Source organism: Hibiscus syriacus, unplaced genomic scaffold, assembly GCF_006381635.1.
Source record: "Hibiscus syriacus cultivar Baekdansim isolate YM2019G1 unplaced genomic scaffold, ASM638163v2 tig00110578_pilon, whole genome shotgun sequence".
NCBI lineage: Eukaryota > Viridiplantae > Streptophyta > Magnoliopsida > Malvales > Malvaceae > Hibiscus > Hibiscus syriacus.
In genome coordinates, this window is record NW_024062789.1 from 811,233 (window position 1) to 829,753 (window position 18,521).

Consider the following 18,521-nt stretch of genomic DNA (forward strand, 5'->3'; position numbering starts at 1 on the left):
TTAAACCCAAAAAGTTGAAAGCAAGTTGGCATTTCTTGAAAAGTCTAGCATATTTCTAAGCCGAAACTGGCTCCTGCTGATAGTCGACATGTGAGTCTACAGGATCCACACATAAGTTTCACTTGTTAAGTAGGAAAAAGAAAGGGTTCCCACATTCTATAAATAACCTAGCTTCATGCACTTAACTCTTTATCAACCACCATTTTAGTTGTACAAAGTTATTTCACTTCCATTAAAGCTTCAATCTTAGTTCTTCAACTTGGTTGTTTCATACGAAGTTTCCCAATATCTACGCGTTGGTTCTCTTTTAAAATGGCACCACATGGAGAGGCTATTACTAGCACTTACGCGAGGAGGAACAACTTCCCCAAGCCACCCAAACTGTCCAACGACAGCATCCACAGGACCGTTTCGGATATCACTTTCCAACTGAGCAAGGAAGTGCTCGATAATTACAAAGAAACCACCGTGACGGACGAGAACCAGCTTCCGCCTATATCCGAAGTCGAAGATGCCAAGTGCGAGTGTTGTGGGATGAGCGAAGAGTGCACCCCAGAGTACATCGAGCGAGTGCGCAACAAGTTCTTGGGGAAATGGATATGCGGGCTGTGTGCAGAGGCGGTGAAAGAAGGAATGGAGAAAAACGGAGGCAAGATAGAGGAAGCTTTGAGTGCACATATGAATACATGTGCAAGGTTTAACAAGTTTGGGAGGGCTTATCCAGCTCTCTTGACAGCTGAAGCCATGAGGGAGATTTTGAGGAAGAGTAATAGAGCCAAATCAATTAGCCCTAGGGATAGATCAGGAGCTCAGAAGAATGGTGGCATCGCTAGGAGCTCTAGTTGCATCCCAGCAATTACTAGGGATATCAATAATCTCAAAGTTTCAAACTGATGATATGACAAATTATTAGCCCAACCCTTTCATAATGTTTTTATTATTTTTTGGTTTCCCTCCCGGTTTCTCAATCAACCTATATTATACACCTAATTTTAGTGGATGAATATCTCGACTGGAATTTACCACTTTACCTAATGTATTTATTAAACTATTCTTTTCCATCCCTTTTGAGCCTTCATTTTTCAAGTTTTATTATGGACCAAACTCTTCACTCACTTTATAAAGTTTTTTGGGTTTGGCCTCAAATGCTTTAGGGTTTTTCTTTGAGCAAAGCTTAAGCTTTAACAAAGGGTTGTTTCTAGCAAGTAATATTGTTTTTATCTCATTTTCATGTAATAAAACCATATATATCAATAAACGACTCTTTACTATTTTCGAATCCTAGTAATTTCTAGTTTCATTTGGACCGACTTTATGAGACAATCAACAGATGGAGAGTCGTTTCAAAGTTTGAAAGGGTCGTTTTTCCATCCATCTTATCAAGTTGATACATGGCTTCACAACCAACTTTCCGATTACTAAATTGATTAATATTTGCAAATGTTCAATCATCCAACAGTACTTCATAGTTGAGACGTAATCCTCGAGACCAAACATAGGGTTTCACTACAGAAACAAACCAACAACAAAATATCTTCACCCTTTTTCTAAAGCCACAACTATATTAATTCCGAATATACAAGCCTTCCTCCAAACAGTTTCAGATTTTCATAACACGAAAAGGAGAAGGGCAAAAAAACATAATGCTAACTCGAAAACCAGTCTTACTGCCATCGTCACTTTCTGAGCAAGCACTGTTGATGATTCATAAAGCGAATGCAATACTTCTGGCACACTCCATGGCTGGTTGATGAGAAGCATTCCAAATTAAGGCAATATATATAGTTTAACACATTGAAGAAGATTTACATAAACGAGTAGTATACCTCCAAATCCATATGATCAACAATGTGTATGATTGAACCACCCCCTTCAGAAGGCCGAATAAGGCATCCACTTGCAAACATTTCTGCTCTCACAAAATGCTGCACTGGAGGCATGCTAGGGCCATTTTGAGTATTTTTCAGAGATCTCTCACAAACCTAAGCATTGTAAAAGGCATTTAAATAAAAAACCACCTAAGCATTGCACTGGAGCCATTCAGTCTAATATCCAAAATAAAACAGCTTATTAAACAACGTACCACAAGGCTCTTCCATCTTCTAGAACAGAAGTATAACGCAACTACCAGAAGTCGGAAGCAGGCGCCAATGTCGTTGGCGCATAGAGCTATATCAGAAAATGTGAAGTAATCGTTAAATAAGAAAGAACCAATAGTCTAACAACCATAACAGAGTAGTGATCCCTGACCTGCATGTACAGCAGCTCAATGGTTCCACCATTGGCAGTAGGCAGCACATTTAGAACATCCACAGCTCGGCAATCGCGGAACCATGAAGGAGTTCTGCAACCTGGAAGGAACATAAATGTTTAAATTTTAAAGTCCAAGGTCAATGTGCAGAGGATGTAGTAGCAGGCTGCAAAGAGAATTAGACTTACCTGTATAGGTTCGAGACCCACAAGGCCACAGGCACGTGCTGCCACTCCAGGGCAACCATGATAAATAGCAATGATTCCTATGGAATCCGGACCACTGACCAGGCTGTTCAAGTAAAAAAAGAGATGCAGGGAATGGATTAAAAATCAAGCGCTGCTCAATGAAACAATTACATTCTAACACAAAAAACTTTGCCCAAGAAATTACATTCTAACAGACACACCAAAGCCACTCTAAAGAATACAACAAGCCCTATAGAAGCTTTAGTGATTTTGAACTAGGAAAGAAGTTCTACTGAAATTATTTGTCATTATAAGGCAAAAGGGTAGCTAATTGAATATCAAATATTAGGGGGAAAGGTCACGGTATACCTTCATTCCAGGCATTTGGACCCACTCTATAGCAGTTCCAGTGGCCTTTGAAAGAAACTCTGCTAAAGTCTCTTCTGCAATGGACAACAGCCTGGAAAAGAAGATACGAGCATCAGTTATAACACGCAAATAAAACACACAACAAAGTTGTCACAGCACAATGGAAGGAAAGAACCAAACCCTGCATGACTAGCATCTCCAGGAGGATTCTGTTGTGTCATGCAGTGTTGACCACTCGTCACTGCCGATTCACAGCTAGGATCTGCAATAGAACAATTGAACCCTTCTCTCTCAATATCCATGTAAATAAAATTCATAGAAAGTACATAAAAATGCAATTTAGCTCCAATTTAGTTGAATTGACAAACAGTTAAATTTCTAATTTTCCTGCTGTATGTTATGGTTGGGTGAGAAGAAGGAGAAAATCACGAAGAGAATGAATTGGGAAATTCGGGGAATGTTAGGGATTGGAAAAGATGGGAATGGATTAGGGATTTTGAATGATGAATTGGGGGAAATGAGAACATATGATGCACACGTGATCATTAAAAAAGATGAGATTTTACCTGCTGATGAAATGGTGACAGATGAGATAAGTTTTGGGTCGATACAAGCAGTAGCCCAACAGAGTGGAAAATTACTTGACACCTGCACCAAAGATTGCAACCGTTAGAAAGGAATGCAAGCTGTCATTCCTTGTTTGGTACATTGTGAATGAATAATACACTGTACTAAGGAAAGAGAGGCATGAAATGAATGAATGAACTTTTATTCTCTCTGAATTCTCTCTTATTCTATCATCTTTTTCTCGAATTCTTCTCTACTTCTTTTCAATCTATAACATTGTACTCAAACAAAATATATTAAAAAAAAAGAACTACAACTGGAAGCAACAACCCTGAAGCCAAAAGCATAAATTCTCACATTCTGGGTATGTTGACGAAAGCAACCATTGTCATACACCAGCTGTGACACCTGCTTCTGTAACCTATAATTCTCCTCCATCAAAAACTTGTTCATTGCTGTCAGCTTCCTATTCACAGCTTGAAGGCGTTATGCTTCTTTCCTCTGCTTCTCTCTACATCTGAAAAATCTAAAACATACATGATAACATGCAATCATGCATTATCAAATATTAAAAATGGTATTCCACCTGAAACGAAAATTCTGACCAACCAAGAACAAGATAAATACTAAAAATCCCACATCTCAGTAGTTGATTCTAATCGTTTCTTGAATCATTATCAATAACACTGAATGCAAATCCATTGAAGCAAATAAATTGCACAGAGCAATGGGGCACTCCCTAATCAGCTGCTGTCTACGAATCAAACTAGGCTCGGGGCATTCACGATAAAGCCTTTCAAGGGCCTCAACCTGCTCAGGTGTGTACCTTACATATTTCCCATTATCCAAGCTCCCATGTTTACCATCCTTGCAGGACATTGCCACCTTTCAAACTTCACCCCCAATATTTCTCAGCTACCCAGAAACCTCAGATAGCCACACAAGCCTTGCAACTTCCTTTCCTCAAACCGCAAGCAACTTAACAATAGTACTAAAACTCAATTTAAGACCAAAGTTATCAGTTTATTTACAAAACCCACCAAGAACTAAGGAAATGAAGGTTTTTTTGTTTTGTGTGTGTCTCTCTCTCCCTCTCCCTCTCCCTCTCTTCCTTAACTCATAGTTTGGAAACGAAGAGGACACAAATGGATTTTCTTTTTCCTTCTTTTGCTTTCAACTAGATTTTCATCATAAGTTCCTGAAATCTTAAGACTTTGGGGTTGTTTAATCCTTGACTGCGAAATGTTTAAGGATGCAAAAGAGAAAAAAATAAAATAAAAAGAAGGATAAAACCCGACAAGGGACAACGATATCCTGTTTGGAGATGGATTTATCCTTGGACCTTGCTTTTTTGTTTTTGGAACTCTCACGGAAAGCCCCAAACACCGAGAAAAATCTCGTGATATCTTTCGAGATCAGAGCTTCCTATCCCAAATAACGATCTGATTCACTCAACCATTTCTTTTTTCTCCAAACAAAAATTAAAAAGCTGTCTTCTTGGAGCGAGTTACCGATTCCAATCAGCCAGCCTTTCGATTTTGAGACACCAAGATGCCACCTTTAAAACTAAACAGACCTTAAAAAACACAAAAGAAACGTTTCCCAGATAAGCTTTTCTCAGGAATCAAAGCAATCCTTTTCTTTCTTTCTCCCCCCGTAAAAAAAGAGAGGGGCATCCAGTTTAAATCCAAAGAACCGCCTTTAACGGCATCCCTTCAACGGTCTCCATTTCGGGAGAGACCCAACGGTTATTTGACCAAAATGACACACCTTTAACGAATATTTACCTTTTTATCATCGTTTAATATATATTTTCTGAAGTGACATCCTTTCGGCTGAGCTGGCGAAAGGTGCGTCCCAGTGTTTTTTGTGAGTTGGATGCCACATGTGGAAAACGCATCCCCGGGGACGCGCCTTCACTGACTCGACTGCCACGTGTGGAAAGCACATCCCCGGGGACGCGCCTTCCATTAAATGTCATAAATGCCCCCATCCGTTTTCCCTAACTACCCCCTCCTCCCCTATATAAACCCCCTCAACCCTCCCTCATTCTTCACACCAAAATCATATTCTCCTCTCTTATATAACTCAAATTCTCCAACTATTTGAGTTTTAAATTTATTATTAGTGGTAAGAAATTTATTTTTATGTTAGTATTTTTTTAAATAGTTATTATATTTTATATTAATATATTTATGTAAATATTATTTTTTTATTAAAATAATATTTATATAATTATTATTTATTTATAATTATTAATTTTTTTTGCTAATTATATTGTTTTGTCTACAGTTATAATGGAAAACGAAATGCTGTTGCGATTGGATATTGATCATATCTCCAGACATTTTAGCGATATAGTAATATTTTTTATATAATTAATGTTAATATTTAAATTTATTTTTATTTTAAAGTTATTATAAATTTATATTAATTTTTATTTTTTATAATATATATTATTTAGGATAATGATCGTATTTTAGAGACTTTTATTAAAAATCCACATATACCGACACCGGAACATATTTTGTCATATTTGGCTTCTGCCGGGTTCAGGTATATTGCAACAATTATAGGCGGTTGCAAACTCGAACCTGTCCTAATTTCTGCACTGATTGAGAGGTGGAGGTCCGAGACACACACTTTTCACCTTCCATGTGGAGAGGCCACAATTACATTGGAGGATGTCTCTATGCATCTGGGACTTCCCGTCGACGGAAATATGATGTGTGGTATGGCAGATGAAGATTGGAAATCAATGTGCATTGATTATCTTGGAGTTGCTCCGCCAGAGTTTAATGGAGGTAGAATAGGTTTATCTTGGTTGAAAGCTAATTTTGAGGTTTTAAATGAAAATGCTTCAAAGGATCAAGCAAAGGCATGTGCTCGGGCATATATTCTACGAATAATTGGAGGAATATTGATGCCCGACAAATCACGCAACCAGTTGCATTGTATGTGGTTGCGGCATCTGATCGATTTTGATAAAGCTGGAAGATATAGTTGGGGCGCTGCAATTTTGGCATTTATCTTTAGAGAAATGTGTCGGGCGACGAATTATAAGAAAACTGCTATCGGTGGATGTCTTCTGCTTCTACAATCATGGGCGTGGTTCCGCATGCCTTTTTTATGCCCGATCGTGAATGAACCATACGTATTCCCCTTATTGTTGAGGTAATTTTCGAACTAAATTTTGATTTAAATATTTTCAATTAAATATGGTGATATTTAGTTTATATTATATTTCATAGGTGGTCGATGAAAAGAAAGGACCATAAAAGTATACCTACTGGGTTAGAGGAAATTCATTTACTTATTGATACGAAAGCTGGGTCTGAGGTATGTTTTTAAATTTGTTTAATTATTAATATTTTAATTTAAAATGCTAGATATAATTAGAATATTTTATTTATTTGAATTGTATATTTATATTTCAGTTTCAGTGGATACCTTATGCGAGCGATGAAGTGAAAGCTTGCATCTCACCCCACCTTAGTGGGTCATTAGAGGTATGGATATCGGTTATACCTCTTATATGTTATGCTATTATTGAGTGGCATCCAGTTGATCGCGTGCTCTGTCAGTATGGTTGTACACAATATATTCCTGGAGCACCTAGGAATTTAGACGACGTGCATAACATATATAGACGAGGAAAGAAAGATGTTAACTGGGTGGTGAGATACAGAGATTGGATTGCGCTTTGGGAGAACCGATACACACTGTTGGCCCCTCGACAATATTACGCTGAAACTGATCATATGGTTACGGATAACTATATAGACTGGTTTAATGAAAATGGGAAGCCGTTTCTACTTTCGGCGGAAGCACGAGGGGTTAACATCCCTAGGCGCCGAGAAAGACGTCAACCGTCTCAATATCATCGTCTCTCGACGCATGGACGGAGAGAAGGCGCTACCGGTTCTATATCAGTCCAACCACAATATCCTTATCCGTCGATGCCGCAGGGGTACATGCCCAGCCCTCCACTTCATATGCCAAGCCCACCAGTTTATATGCCATCTCCGCAGGGTTACATTCCGAGCCCGCAGGGTTACATTCCTAGCCCGCCAGGTTACATGCCTAGCCCGCACCATATGGAGGTGCATATACGACTATGTTTAATGATCCAACATATGGTTCATATGCATCTTATTTGGCTGGTGGTGCTTCTCCGCAGACACCTCAATCTCCATCTGGATCACAGACATCGATGCCAATGTTTCCACAGTTTTCACAGTTCCCGGGGAGCGGTGAGATTGTTACTAGCACTCCTCCAGGGTCGTTATTTTATACAGGCCCTTCAGCCCCTTCAGCGTCATCTACACCAAATGAAGAAAATGCTGCTGATGATGATAGTGAAGATGAGGAGACTGAAGAACAAGTTCCACGAAGAAATCCTCCACGAAATAGACAACCACCGCCATGTGGAACTCATTCGAGAAGACGACATCGGTGATCCAGTTGTATTTAATTTTATTTAAATAGTTATATTTCAGAATTTTATGTAATTTGGTTATGTTATTTAAATGTTTCATGGTTGTTACATACATATTTTTAATGTTATTTTTTATTCACATTTAACATTAAATGTTTGATAAATGTTTTTAAAATATAAATTATATTATTCGAAATTTAAAATAAAAATAAAAATAATATTATTCGAAATTTAAAATTAAAATATAAATTATAGAATTCGAAAATTAACATTAAATTTCAACTTAATATTCCAATTGTATTCAAAATTAAAAGTTATATTCCAATTATAGTTCACAATACTTAAATTGAATTAAATTTATCCATACATATGATTTTATCATTAACATATATATTAAAACGTATACATTAAAATCAACTTATGACTTCACATTTATTCGTAAAAACATCTCGATGCTCATTCCATACAATTTCAATGTCACAATCAACTTATCACTTCACATTTATTCAATTTATCCATAACATTTTATCTAATTTATTCAAACTTCACATAACGTTTTAATTTAAGTTATTCTTAACTTGCTGAACTTTCAAAAGAAGTTAAATTTTGGTTATAATTTACCTGATTTACTGATATATCTAGTGTCCCCGAGGGACATGAGTGACATAATAGGGCAATGATAACATATTCTCTGACAAAATAATGGAAGGCGCGCCCCCGGGAACGCGCCTTCATATGAATAGTACTCCGATTATAGACACTATTATATGCAACATATTATAAACTTTCAAAACAAACTTCAGTTCACAAGCTTTTAAATTCCCAAATTCCCAAACTCTAAATTCTCAAATTCTCTGAAAATGAGCCGTCTTTCTGTTGTTGTTTTGTATGATGGAGAAATTAAGGAAGCTGAAGAGGGGGTTGTTTTTGAGTCAGATCATTATATCCCCTTAACCTTGAAGAGAAACATCACAATTGAGGAGTTAATCACAAAAACTTCGTTAAAGATTCGTGTAGCATGCCAGAGAAGACTATCTTCACTTCAATACAGATTTCCTACTGAACTTTTTCCGCTCACGTATACATCATTTCAGTTTTCAAATGATGATGATGTTTCTATGATGATTGATGCTCATATGGGGAGTTCACAATCTCTTATTGAAATGTATGCCACTTTTATTGAGGTTCGTGCAACTCGTGGTCTCTCATATTCCTCTCACTTTGGCATTGCATATCAAACTGATCAAGTTGATAGCCCGACACAACTGATCTGTAATGATTTCACATCATTAATGGCAGATCCAACGCCAGATACCATGCCATCAAGTTCAATAGGAAGGCATTCATCTGCAACTGCTTATGATCTCAACCCACGTGGCTTCACCAATAATCCATATGGCAACATCTCTTCTACTTCAAGGGGCAGACATTCATCTGCAAATGTTTTCGACTTACATATGGAAATGCCAACGAGACGGCAGTCTATTCACATCCCACATGATACAATGGCCTCAAGTTCAAGGGGAGGACACGCAAGCGAGAACTTATTTGACCTCAACATTGGATTATCGGAGGAACCTTCATCTCCACCAGAAGAACCTCTTCGGAAGCCAGGTGCAGATGGTGCTGAAACGAGATTATTCGTTGAACCTGACTCACCACAGTTTAACGTACATTCTGATGATGACGAGGATGACGTTCCGATAAATACAACACCAGTCGAACTTCCTGCACATATGTATGAGGCTGATTATGATGCAATGTATGATCCTGAATTTCCAGATCTTCCTGCTGTTGGCAACTATGGACTTCAATCATTAGTCAATGACGGTAATTTACATATTGGAATGGAGTTCACATCGAATGAGGAAGAAATGATGGCAATAAAGAGTTACAATATTCGTAACTCAGTTAAGTCCCGAGTTGATCAATCTAACACGGAGAAATATGTCTGCTACTGCGTCCAACGTGACAACGGATGTCAATGGATGGTCCGTGTATCAAACAGGAAGAGGAAGAACAACTTATGGGAACTAACCAGATACAACGGTCCTCATACATGTTGTGCAACAGGTATAAACCAGGATCATCCCAACTTGGACTCCAATATTATTTTTCAAGCAATCATGCCCATTGTGGAGCAAAGCTCTCATATAGCTATTGCAGTGTTGATTTCTGTTATACAGTCACAATATGGGTACACTGTCTCATATAAAAAAGCGTGGTTGGCAAAACAGAATGCCATTTGCAAACTTCATGGCGAATGAGATTCCTCTTACAACGAGCTGCCCAGTTGGTTTCATGTTATGCAAAGACTTAATCCCGGGACAATTATTGAGTTCGAAACTCAACATCATTACGTGAATGATCGAATGGTTCGCGATCGCTGCCAATTTTACCGTGTCTTTTGGACTTACCCTCAGTGTATTAATGCAGTCAAGTACTGTAAACCAGTTGTCCAAATTGATGGTACTTTCTTGTATGGGAAATACAAGCAAGTTTTATTATTGGCTCTGGTCCAAGATGGAAACCGCAATATTCTTCCTGTTGCGTTTGCCCTCGTTCAAGGAGAAGACACTGAGTCTTGGGCTTTTTTCCTTAAAAATTTACGTTTACATGTTGTCACCAGGGAACGAGTATGCATTATTTCAGACCGAGGAGCCGGGATAAAAGCAGCAATGGACTCTTTGGGTACAATGTATAGACCTCCACATGTTCAACATCGTTATTGTGTCCGTTATATTGCTGCAAACTATTACGGAAAATACAAGAAGAACGATGAACGTCAGTTAGTCGTGCGAATGGGTATGTTACTTTTTCCCAATTTTTCTATCAATTTCTTATTACTTATTTATACTTCATATTAACTATTACATATTCCTAATGGCTTAGGTTATGAACTCTTACCTCAAAGGTTTGAGTCGATGCTACAAGAGTTGTTTGGCAAAAATAAGAAGGGGTGCGAGTACATTATGGACATCAGCAAAGAAATGTGGATAAATGCATATGACGGGGGGTATCGCTATGGTCATATGACAACAAACTTTGCTGAAGCAATAAATTCAACATTAAAGGGGGCGCGTCATTTACCAGTCACGGCGTTGGTTAAAACGACTTATTTTCATTTGGGTCAACTCTTTGCAAAGCTCGGTGGACAAGCTCTTACTTGGATGCAAAACGGACATATTTACCACCCAAGACTAGTAGTTGATTTACAGAAAAAAGTGGCTGCATCAAATGGGATGTTAGTTAGAAATTTTTCTCGCACCCATGAATTGTTTCGTATAACCGAAATGCCACGTCCGCTGCAAGGGATTGGAGCTAACTCTTTCAGAGTTAATTTGCAAGAGAGGTGGTGCGATTGTGGTTTCTTTCAACCACTCAAATATCCATGCTCTCATGTCATTGCTGCTTGCTCACATTCGGACTACAAAAATTATGTTGATCCCGTATACCAACTTTCACAAGTATTCAAGGTATATGAATTTGAGTTTCCGCCCATAGGAAACGAAAGAGACCCAAATGAGATTCAAACTTGGCTTACAATTGTACCAGATCCATTGCTATTGAGGGACTCAGGTCGTCCAAAATCTACTAGAATACATTGTGATATGGATATTCGGGAGAAGTCAACAGAACAAAAACGATGTGGCATTGTAGAAACATCGGGCACAATAGAAAAAAATATCCAGCTCTGTTATCATCATATAACCGTTAACTCTTATGTAATTAATATTGTATTTAAATGAATGTTTTTGTTTCTAATAATTTAATGTTATTGCATTTATATAATTTGTCAATGTATGTACACCTAAATAATTTTTTTTAACTTTTAAATACATAAATATTTTTAATATATTTATTTAATATAATAATTAATATTATTAGTTATAATTTTTTTAAAATATAATAATAATTCCACCTTCTAAGTAGAGAAAAATATTAAATTAAACAAATGAAACGTTATTAAAAATTTATGTATACGATGACACATTTCATGTTCTGATTGGAGGATTAAATTTATTAAATTAAATTTTCAATAAGACTAATTTCATAAAATATGTAAGTCTTGAAGATTAAATATGTAATTATACTAATTTATTTACTTATGCATCAATATTTTCGTTAAATATTGATAAGAGATGACTAGATTGATAACATTTAAATAATTAACTGATAAAATTAATAGATCGATAATCAAAATCAAAAATAATAATATAACCATACGTGTAATATTATAATTTCATACATTTTTCCTATAACTACAATAAAGTCAAAACTGGTTTTCATATATTGTTATATCATATTAATGTAGATAATTCACTCCACCTTTAACACACATTAACAAAATACATTTGATAATTCTTACATTATAATCGAAACACTTTACATAATATATTATTAATTTATAATAATAATAAAAATAAAATATTTATTATTAAACAAAATACGTGGCAGTCGAGCTGGCGAAAGGCGCGTCCCCGGGGATGCGCCTTCCACACGTGGCATCCAACTCAGCGAAAACACGGGTAAAGCGCGTCCCCGGGGACGCGCCTTTCGCCAGCTCAGCCGAAAGGGTGCCATTTCGGGAAATATATATTAAACGGTGCCAAAAAGGTAAATATTCGTTAAAGGCGTGTCAGTTTGGTCAAATAGCCAGACCCAAATCGTCTCTAACCTCTGAAACATAGTTTCTTTCTTTCCGGTGATTCAATCAATCAAAAACCAGTGTTTCACTTTTCACCAAGAGAGTTTCTTTTTTTCCCGTTAGAACAAGAAAAATTACAAAACAACCACCGAAACAAACTTAGAGAAAAGAACAACAGTGGAGGAATTGTTGTTGGTAAATGGTTACGGTGGGTGTTTCAAAGGGGGCGGAAAAGGGGTAAGAATGGGAAGACAGAAACAGAGAGAATAGTGCTTTAGCTTTTGAAGGGGGTTATTTTATTTTTTAACTCATCAGAGTTTGGTTTTTGGTGTATTTATCGAAAAATCACTGGTGATCGATATATTTATCGATCTAACACCAGTCAGATTATATTTTTTGATCTAATATCCGTAGCTGTAAAGCGCATTCCCTGAATCGCGTTATATGTTGATTTGGCGTCACTTGGAGTATAGAGCAACCCTTGTACCGCGCTATACGCTGACATAGGTTACACGTGTATATAGCGCGCCCCCTGATCCGCGCTATACGCCACATAGGGGTATAGCGCGGATCAGGGGGCGCGCTATACGCCACGTAGGGGTGAATTATATTTAACGCGGTCCCTGGTCCGCGTTATATCTTTTATCTGAATATTTACATATAGCGCGGTGCATGTACCGCACCTTATATGGTTATAAATACACTCCTCCGCCGGTTAAATTTCTCACATCTCCTCACATCTCTCCTCTCAACTTATAAATTAATACAACAATTCCGTCAACGAGTAATAATTCTGGCAATCTTCTCATATTTGATTTAGAAGTCCGTGCGATTTTTTGTTATAATGTAATTTTGTTATAATTTTTTAATTATACTTATTGTTTATTATCGTTATTTGAAAAAATATTATACTAATTATTTTCAATTAATTTTTATGTTTGTAAAATTGAAAAGCGGGAGCATACGTCGAAATAGTTTTGCGATGCAGGTAATAATATAAAATTATATTATTTAAATTATTTACGTTGATGTGTAAAAAATTTATTGTGTTATATTTTCATTCATATATAATTTATTTAATCAGGTTTGTTTCAGTTATTTTTTGCAGATATAATATTGCCGCACTTTTAAACTCAAATAATGGAGCGACTTTCAGCTATTGTTTATTATGATGGTGAAATTCGAGAAGATAAAACTGGCGTTGTTTTCGTATTAAATGAGCGTGTTAAAATATCATTCAAGAGAAACATAACTCTTGAGGAGCTGATAACGAAGATTTTGAGGAAGATTCATGTTAGAAGTAGTAGAAGAATGTCCTCGTTGCAGTACAAATTTCCAACATCATTGTTGTCATTAACTTATACAGCGTTCGAACTTTCGAACAATGATGATGTTCAAATTATGGTTGAAGCTCAAAGTAATTATTCAGACGCCGCTATTGAGATGTATGCACATTTTGTTCAAGTGCGTACTGTTCGGGGTCAATCATTAAGCTCCCACTATGGGCTGGCTGAACAAGTTGATCAAGTTGACAGCTCGACTACAGTAATGTGTAATGATTTTAATTACCTTATAACGAAAAATCGCACGAACTTCTAAATTAAATATGAGAATATTGCTAGAATTATTACTCGTTGACGGAATTGTTGTATTAATTTATGAGTTGAGAGGAGAGATGCGAGGAGATGTGAGAAATTTAACCGGCGGAGGAGTGTATTTATAACCATATAAGGTGTGGTACCTGCACCGCGCTATATATAATTATTCAGATAAAAGATATAGTGCGGCCCCTGATCCGCGCTATACCCTTACGTGATGTATAGTGCAGATCAGGGGTCGCGCTATACCCATGTGTAACCCCATGTCAACATATAACGCGGGGCAGGGGGCACGCTTTACTGCTACGGGTGTTAGATCGAAAAATATAATTTGACCGGTGTTAGATTAATAAATATACCGATCACCAGTGATTTTTCGGGAAAAACGCCTTGGTTCTTATATCTGCGAAGATTATTGGTTCGTCACTTTTGGCTTTTTCACTTAACTGTGCAGCAGAAAAGCAGACCAATGGAGGTAAAGAACGGGTACTTTTTTAATGATTATTTTTTAAAAGTTAAATATATTGCATTAATTATAAAAGACATCATTTACAATGATATAGGAGATTCATCCAAGATAATTATAAATAAAATATAACATTGAATAAGTAGGGACAGTAAGTTGAATAAAAATATAAATTATTGAGACAATGGTTAAAATCAATGAGATAATGTTGTTGGAAAAAAAATTACGAGATAATTCGTTTCAACAATTAATTATCGAGATATGGTAAAATCTACAGTTCGAACGTATGTCGACAGGCGGACAAAGGAGGTCGCCATGTCGTCCCTGCGAGCTGTGGTGTGTTGCTGCACTTTGCATGCTTGAAGGTCGCCATGCACGCCCTGCTGAAATGGAGGTCGCCATGCACGCCCTGCTGAAATAGAGGTCTCCATGTTTCAGATAAAAGCCTAATTACCGATATAGGTAATCATTGTTACTTAGGAAAATTTAGATAATCGCCATGCGTGAAGGTCGTCATGCACGCCCTGCTGAAATGGAGGTTGCCATGTATGTCGGGCGACCTTATAGGTGGTCATGTGATCCCAACGATCAAACCTACCGCTTGCTCCCCTCATGCTCGCCTGCTCCCCACTGCAAGTCGCTGCTCCCATACAGCTTTAATAGCTTTATTATTGTAGCATCATTTTCGCTACTTCATGCAACTTCATTTTCATTATTGCAGATGTTAGAGGCCCGTGATTTCAACAATTATTGCTCAATTAATTGAAGCAGTCGGGGCTTAATTTTTATATATAGGATATGATATGGGGTTAACAAAATATAAAAGAAAGAAAGGGAGAAGAGTGTAGAGAGAAAAAAAAGGAAATGAAAGGAAGAAGAAGAAGAAAGGGAGGCAAACATCGTGAGGTAATTTTTATTTTATTTAAATTAGTTTATTATTTTAAATTATTAGTTTGTTAGTTTAGGATTTCGGGTAAAAGCCTAACTACCGATATAAGTAATGGTTGTTTCGGATAAAAGCCTAATTACCGACTTCCAGTTTCATAACGCACAAATTAGTAGCGAGATATTCAGTATGGGTAAGTTTTATTTTCAATATTTGTGAATTTTTTATGTGGTTTTTTTAATTGCGATCTAACGCAATATATTATGAAACAGGATACGAACTACGCCGATCAAATTTTGATAAGAGATTGGAGAATTTGAAGGTATTTTACGATGATCAGCGTGTTTGGAAGTGAGCTTCAAAAATACCGCGGGAAAAATGGTCACAAGCATACGATGAAGGTTGGTGATACGGACATATAACACAAACCTTGCGGAGGCCATTAGTTCAGTACTAAAAGATACACGTCATCTCCCAATAGCGAGTGTGGTGAAAGAGACGTACTTTAGGTTGGCTAAGGTTTGGTCCGATAAAGGCAAGGAAATTAAGAGTCTTATAAATAGAGGTCAAACTTGGGCTCCTACAGTGGTGGAAGCAATGGAAGCAAATGAGCGATTGGCAACATAAATGGTAGTTCATAATTTCGACTGAGTTTTTCATATTTTTGTTGTATCGTGAATACGCCATAATGTAGGAGGAGAATACCAAACATTTAAAGTTGATTTACGACACAAATGGTATGATTGTGGTCGTTTTCAGGCATGAAAATATCAATGTGCTCATGCAGTTGTTGCATGTATGTATGCTGGTGTTAGCACATACACTTATGTTGATGAATGCTTTCACCTACATAGGATATTAAATGTCTACATCTATTTTTGTGATAATGAACCTATTTTTGCAAGGAAATTTATGTAATTTATGTTCTTAAATTATTAGATCTTCTAATTGAAGTTGAATTTATGTAATTTTTGTTCTTAAATTATTAGATCTTCACATGTGTGGACTAGTCGAAATCTTCCTCTGATTATTCTCGCACAAATGTTACACACCAAAATCAAGCATGTTGCAAGTTTACTTCTATCAATTGGTGTGGCTTGGGCAGATTATTTAGCCGATGACGAAGGACTCGCTGCTCGTCTTCCTGCAATTAAATAATTCAAAATTTTATCACAATCATAAATTAATATTCAAATATTTAATAATAATAATTCATTAAAAAAATATTTTATTTTACTAAATAAGAATAACATCATTATTCCCAAATGAGTTGAAATATGTTCATTGTCAAGTCTCAGCAGTGGAATTTGGTCAGCCATTCGAATGAATTTGTAAAAAAAAATTAAACAACAATATTTATAAAATCATTTAATATAATCTAATATAAACTAACTAACAAAAAAGTTTTATATAATAACTTATAATATAATAAAATAAACTAATAAACTAAACTTTTTAAAATATAACTTAAACGCTCCCTTAATCAACTAATAAACTATTCTTTTATATAATTTAAACTAATAAACTATTTTTTTTAATTATAAATAACTTAAACTACTAATAAACTAATTAACTAAATTTTTTTATGTAATATAAATTCAACAAACAAATATAACTTAACTATTTAACTAACTACAAACTAATTAAATATTAACAAACTAATGATTATCTATATCGGTAATTAGGTGATTACCTTAAACCCTAAATTAACAAACTAACAATTTAAAATAATAAACTAATATAAATAAAATAAAAAATTACCTCACGATGATTGCCTCCCTTTCTTCTTCTTCTTCCTTTCCTTTCTTTCCGCACTCTTCTCCCTTTTTTCTTTTATGCTTCGTTAACCCCATATCATATCCTATATATAAAAATTAAGCCACGGATGCTTCAATTAATTGGGCAATAATTGTTGAAATCATGGGCCTCCAACATCTGCAATAATGCAGCAGTAATTGCTACATGAAGCAGCGAAAATGATGTTGCAATAATGCAGCTATTAAAGCTGCATGAGAGCAGCGGCTTGCAACGGGGAGCAGGTTTGGTCGCCGGGATCACATGACGACCTATAAGGTCTCCCGACATACATGACGACTTCCATTTTCAGCAGGGCGTGCATGACGATTACCTAAATTTCCCTAAGTAACAATGATTACCCATTTCGGTAATTAGGCTTTTATCTGAAACATGACGACCTCCATTTCAGCAGGGCGTGCATGGCGACCTTCAAGTATGCAAAGTGCAGCAGCTCACCACAGCTCGCAGGGACGGCATGGCGACCTCCTTGGTCGCCCTGAGCTCTTGGAGACATACGTTCGAACTGTAGATTTCACTCTATCTGAGCAATTAATTGTTGGAACGTATTATCTCGTGAATTTTTTTCCAATAACATTATCTCGTTGATTTTGCCGAGACAATGACATGTAAAAATAGATTATTCTAATATTTTCGAACAACAAATATAAAAGAAAAAAGATCTGAAAAAGATTTAAGGTAGATGAATGAAAAATCAATCTTTTTTTTAATTGTATTCTCATCTTATCACCACACAAAAAATTAAGAAAAATACAAAGAACAATATATCGAAAAGAAACTATGACCTATACAAAAGAAAACATGACCAAAGTATAACATCGTAAGAAATTTGAGATAAAGAATCAAATAGAAACCAATGAAAGAAACTTGCACAGAAAACTTAAAGGTATCACCAACAAATGATATCCTCCGTCAGTGAAAAGATTGAGAGAAAATGTTATTATAAATATATTAAAAATAACTAAACAGTAACAAAAACGAAACAATTGCCTGAAAAATAAAAAGGAACAAGGTAGTGGCCGGGCAAAGCCGCTACCACTGCTGCCTTCAACGCCAAAAGCTGGTGGTAATTTTCAAAATGCAAAATAACTGCTACACAAAAACTTTAAAATGAGAAAGTTCAAAAAAAATTCCGTTTTAAAATGAAAACTTTTTTAATGCTTATTTTGATTTGTTATATAAGCAAATGTCAGGCAGGTCTTTTACTTGGGTATTTTTAACGTAGTCGAAAAAAAAATTATTCGAATAGAGCACTCAAGAAGTTATTAAATGGGGTGAATGTTAAAATATACATC

The 18,521-nt window shown here is 36.1% G+C and overlaps 2 protein-coding genes across 2 annotated transcripts; one reads left to right on the top strand and one right to left on the bottom strand.

Moving 5' to 3' along the window:
• The first annotated feature begins 230 nt into the window (after positions 1-230).
• LOC120133282 lies at positions 231-954 on the top strand. Its single transcript, XM_039149888.1, has one exon. The coding sequence runs from the start codon at positions 313-315 to the stop codon at positions 892-894; it is 582 nt and encodes a 193-aa protein (XP_039005819.1). The 5' UTR covers positions 231-312; the 3' UTR covers positions 895-954.
• A 550-nt stretch (positions 955-1,504) lies between these two features.
• Positions 1,505-5,083, bottom strand: LOC120133285 (homeobox-leucine zipper protein ATHB-15-like). Its single transcript, XM_039149892.1, has 10 exons — positions 4,508-5,083; positions 3,733-4,421; positions 3,375-3,456; positions 2,989-3,070; positions 2,809-2,899; positions 2,440-2,542; positions 2,251-2,351; positions 2,032-2,169; positions 1,827-1,982; positions 1,505-1,743 (listed from the first exon to the last, which is right to left on the bottom strand). The coding sequence occupies exons 2-8, from the start codon at positions 3,826-3,828 to the stop codon at positions 2,125-2,127; spliced, it is 600 nt and encodes a 199-aa protein (XP_039005823.1). The 5' UTR covers positions 3,829-4,421; positions 4,508-5,083; the 3' UTR covers positions 1,505-1,743; positions 1,827-1,982; positions 2,032-2,124.
• Positions 5,084-18,521: the final 13,438 nt, after the last annotated feature.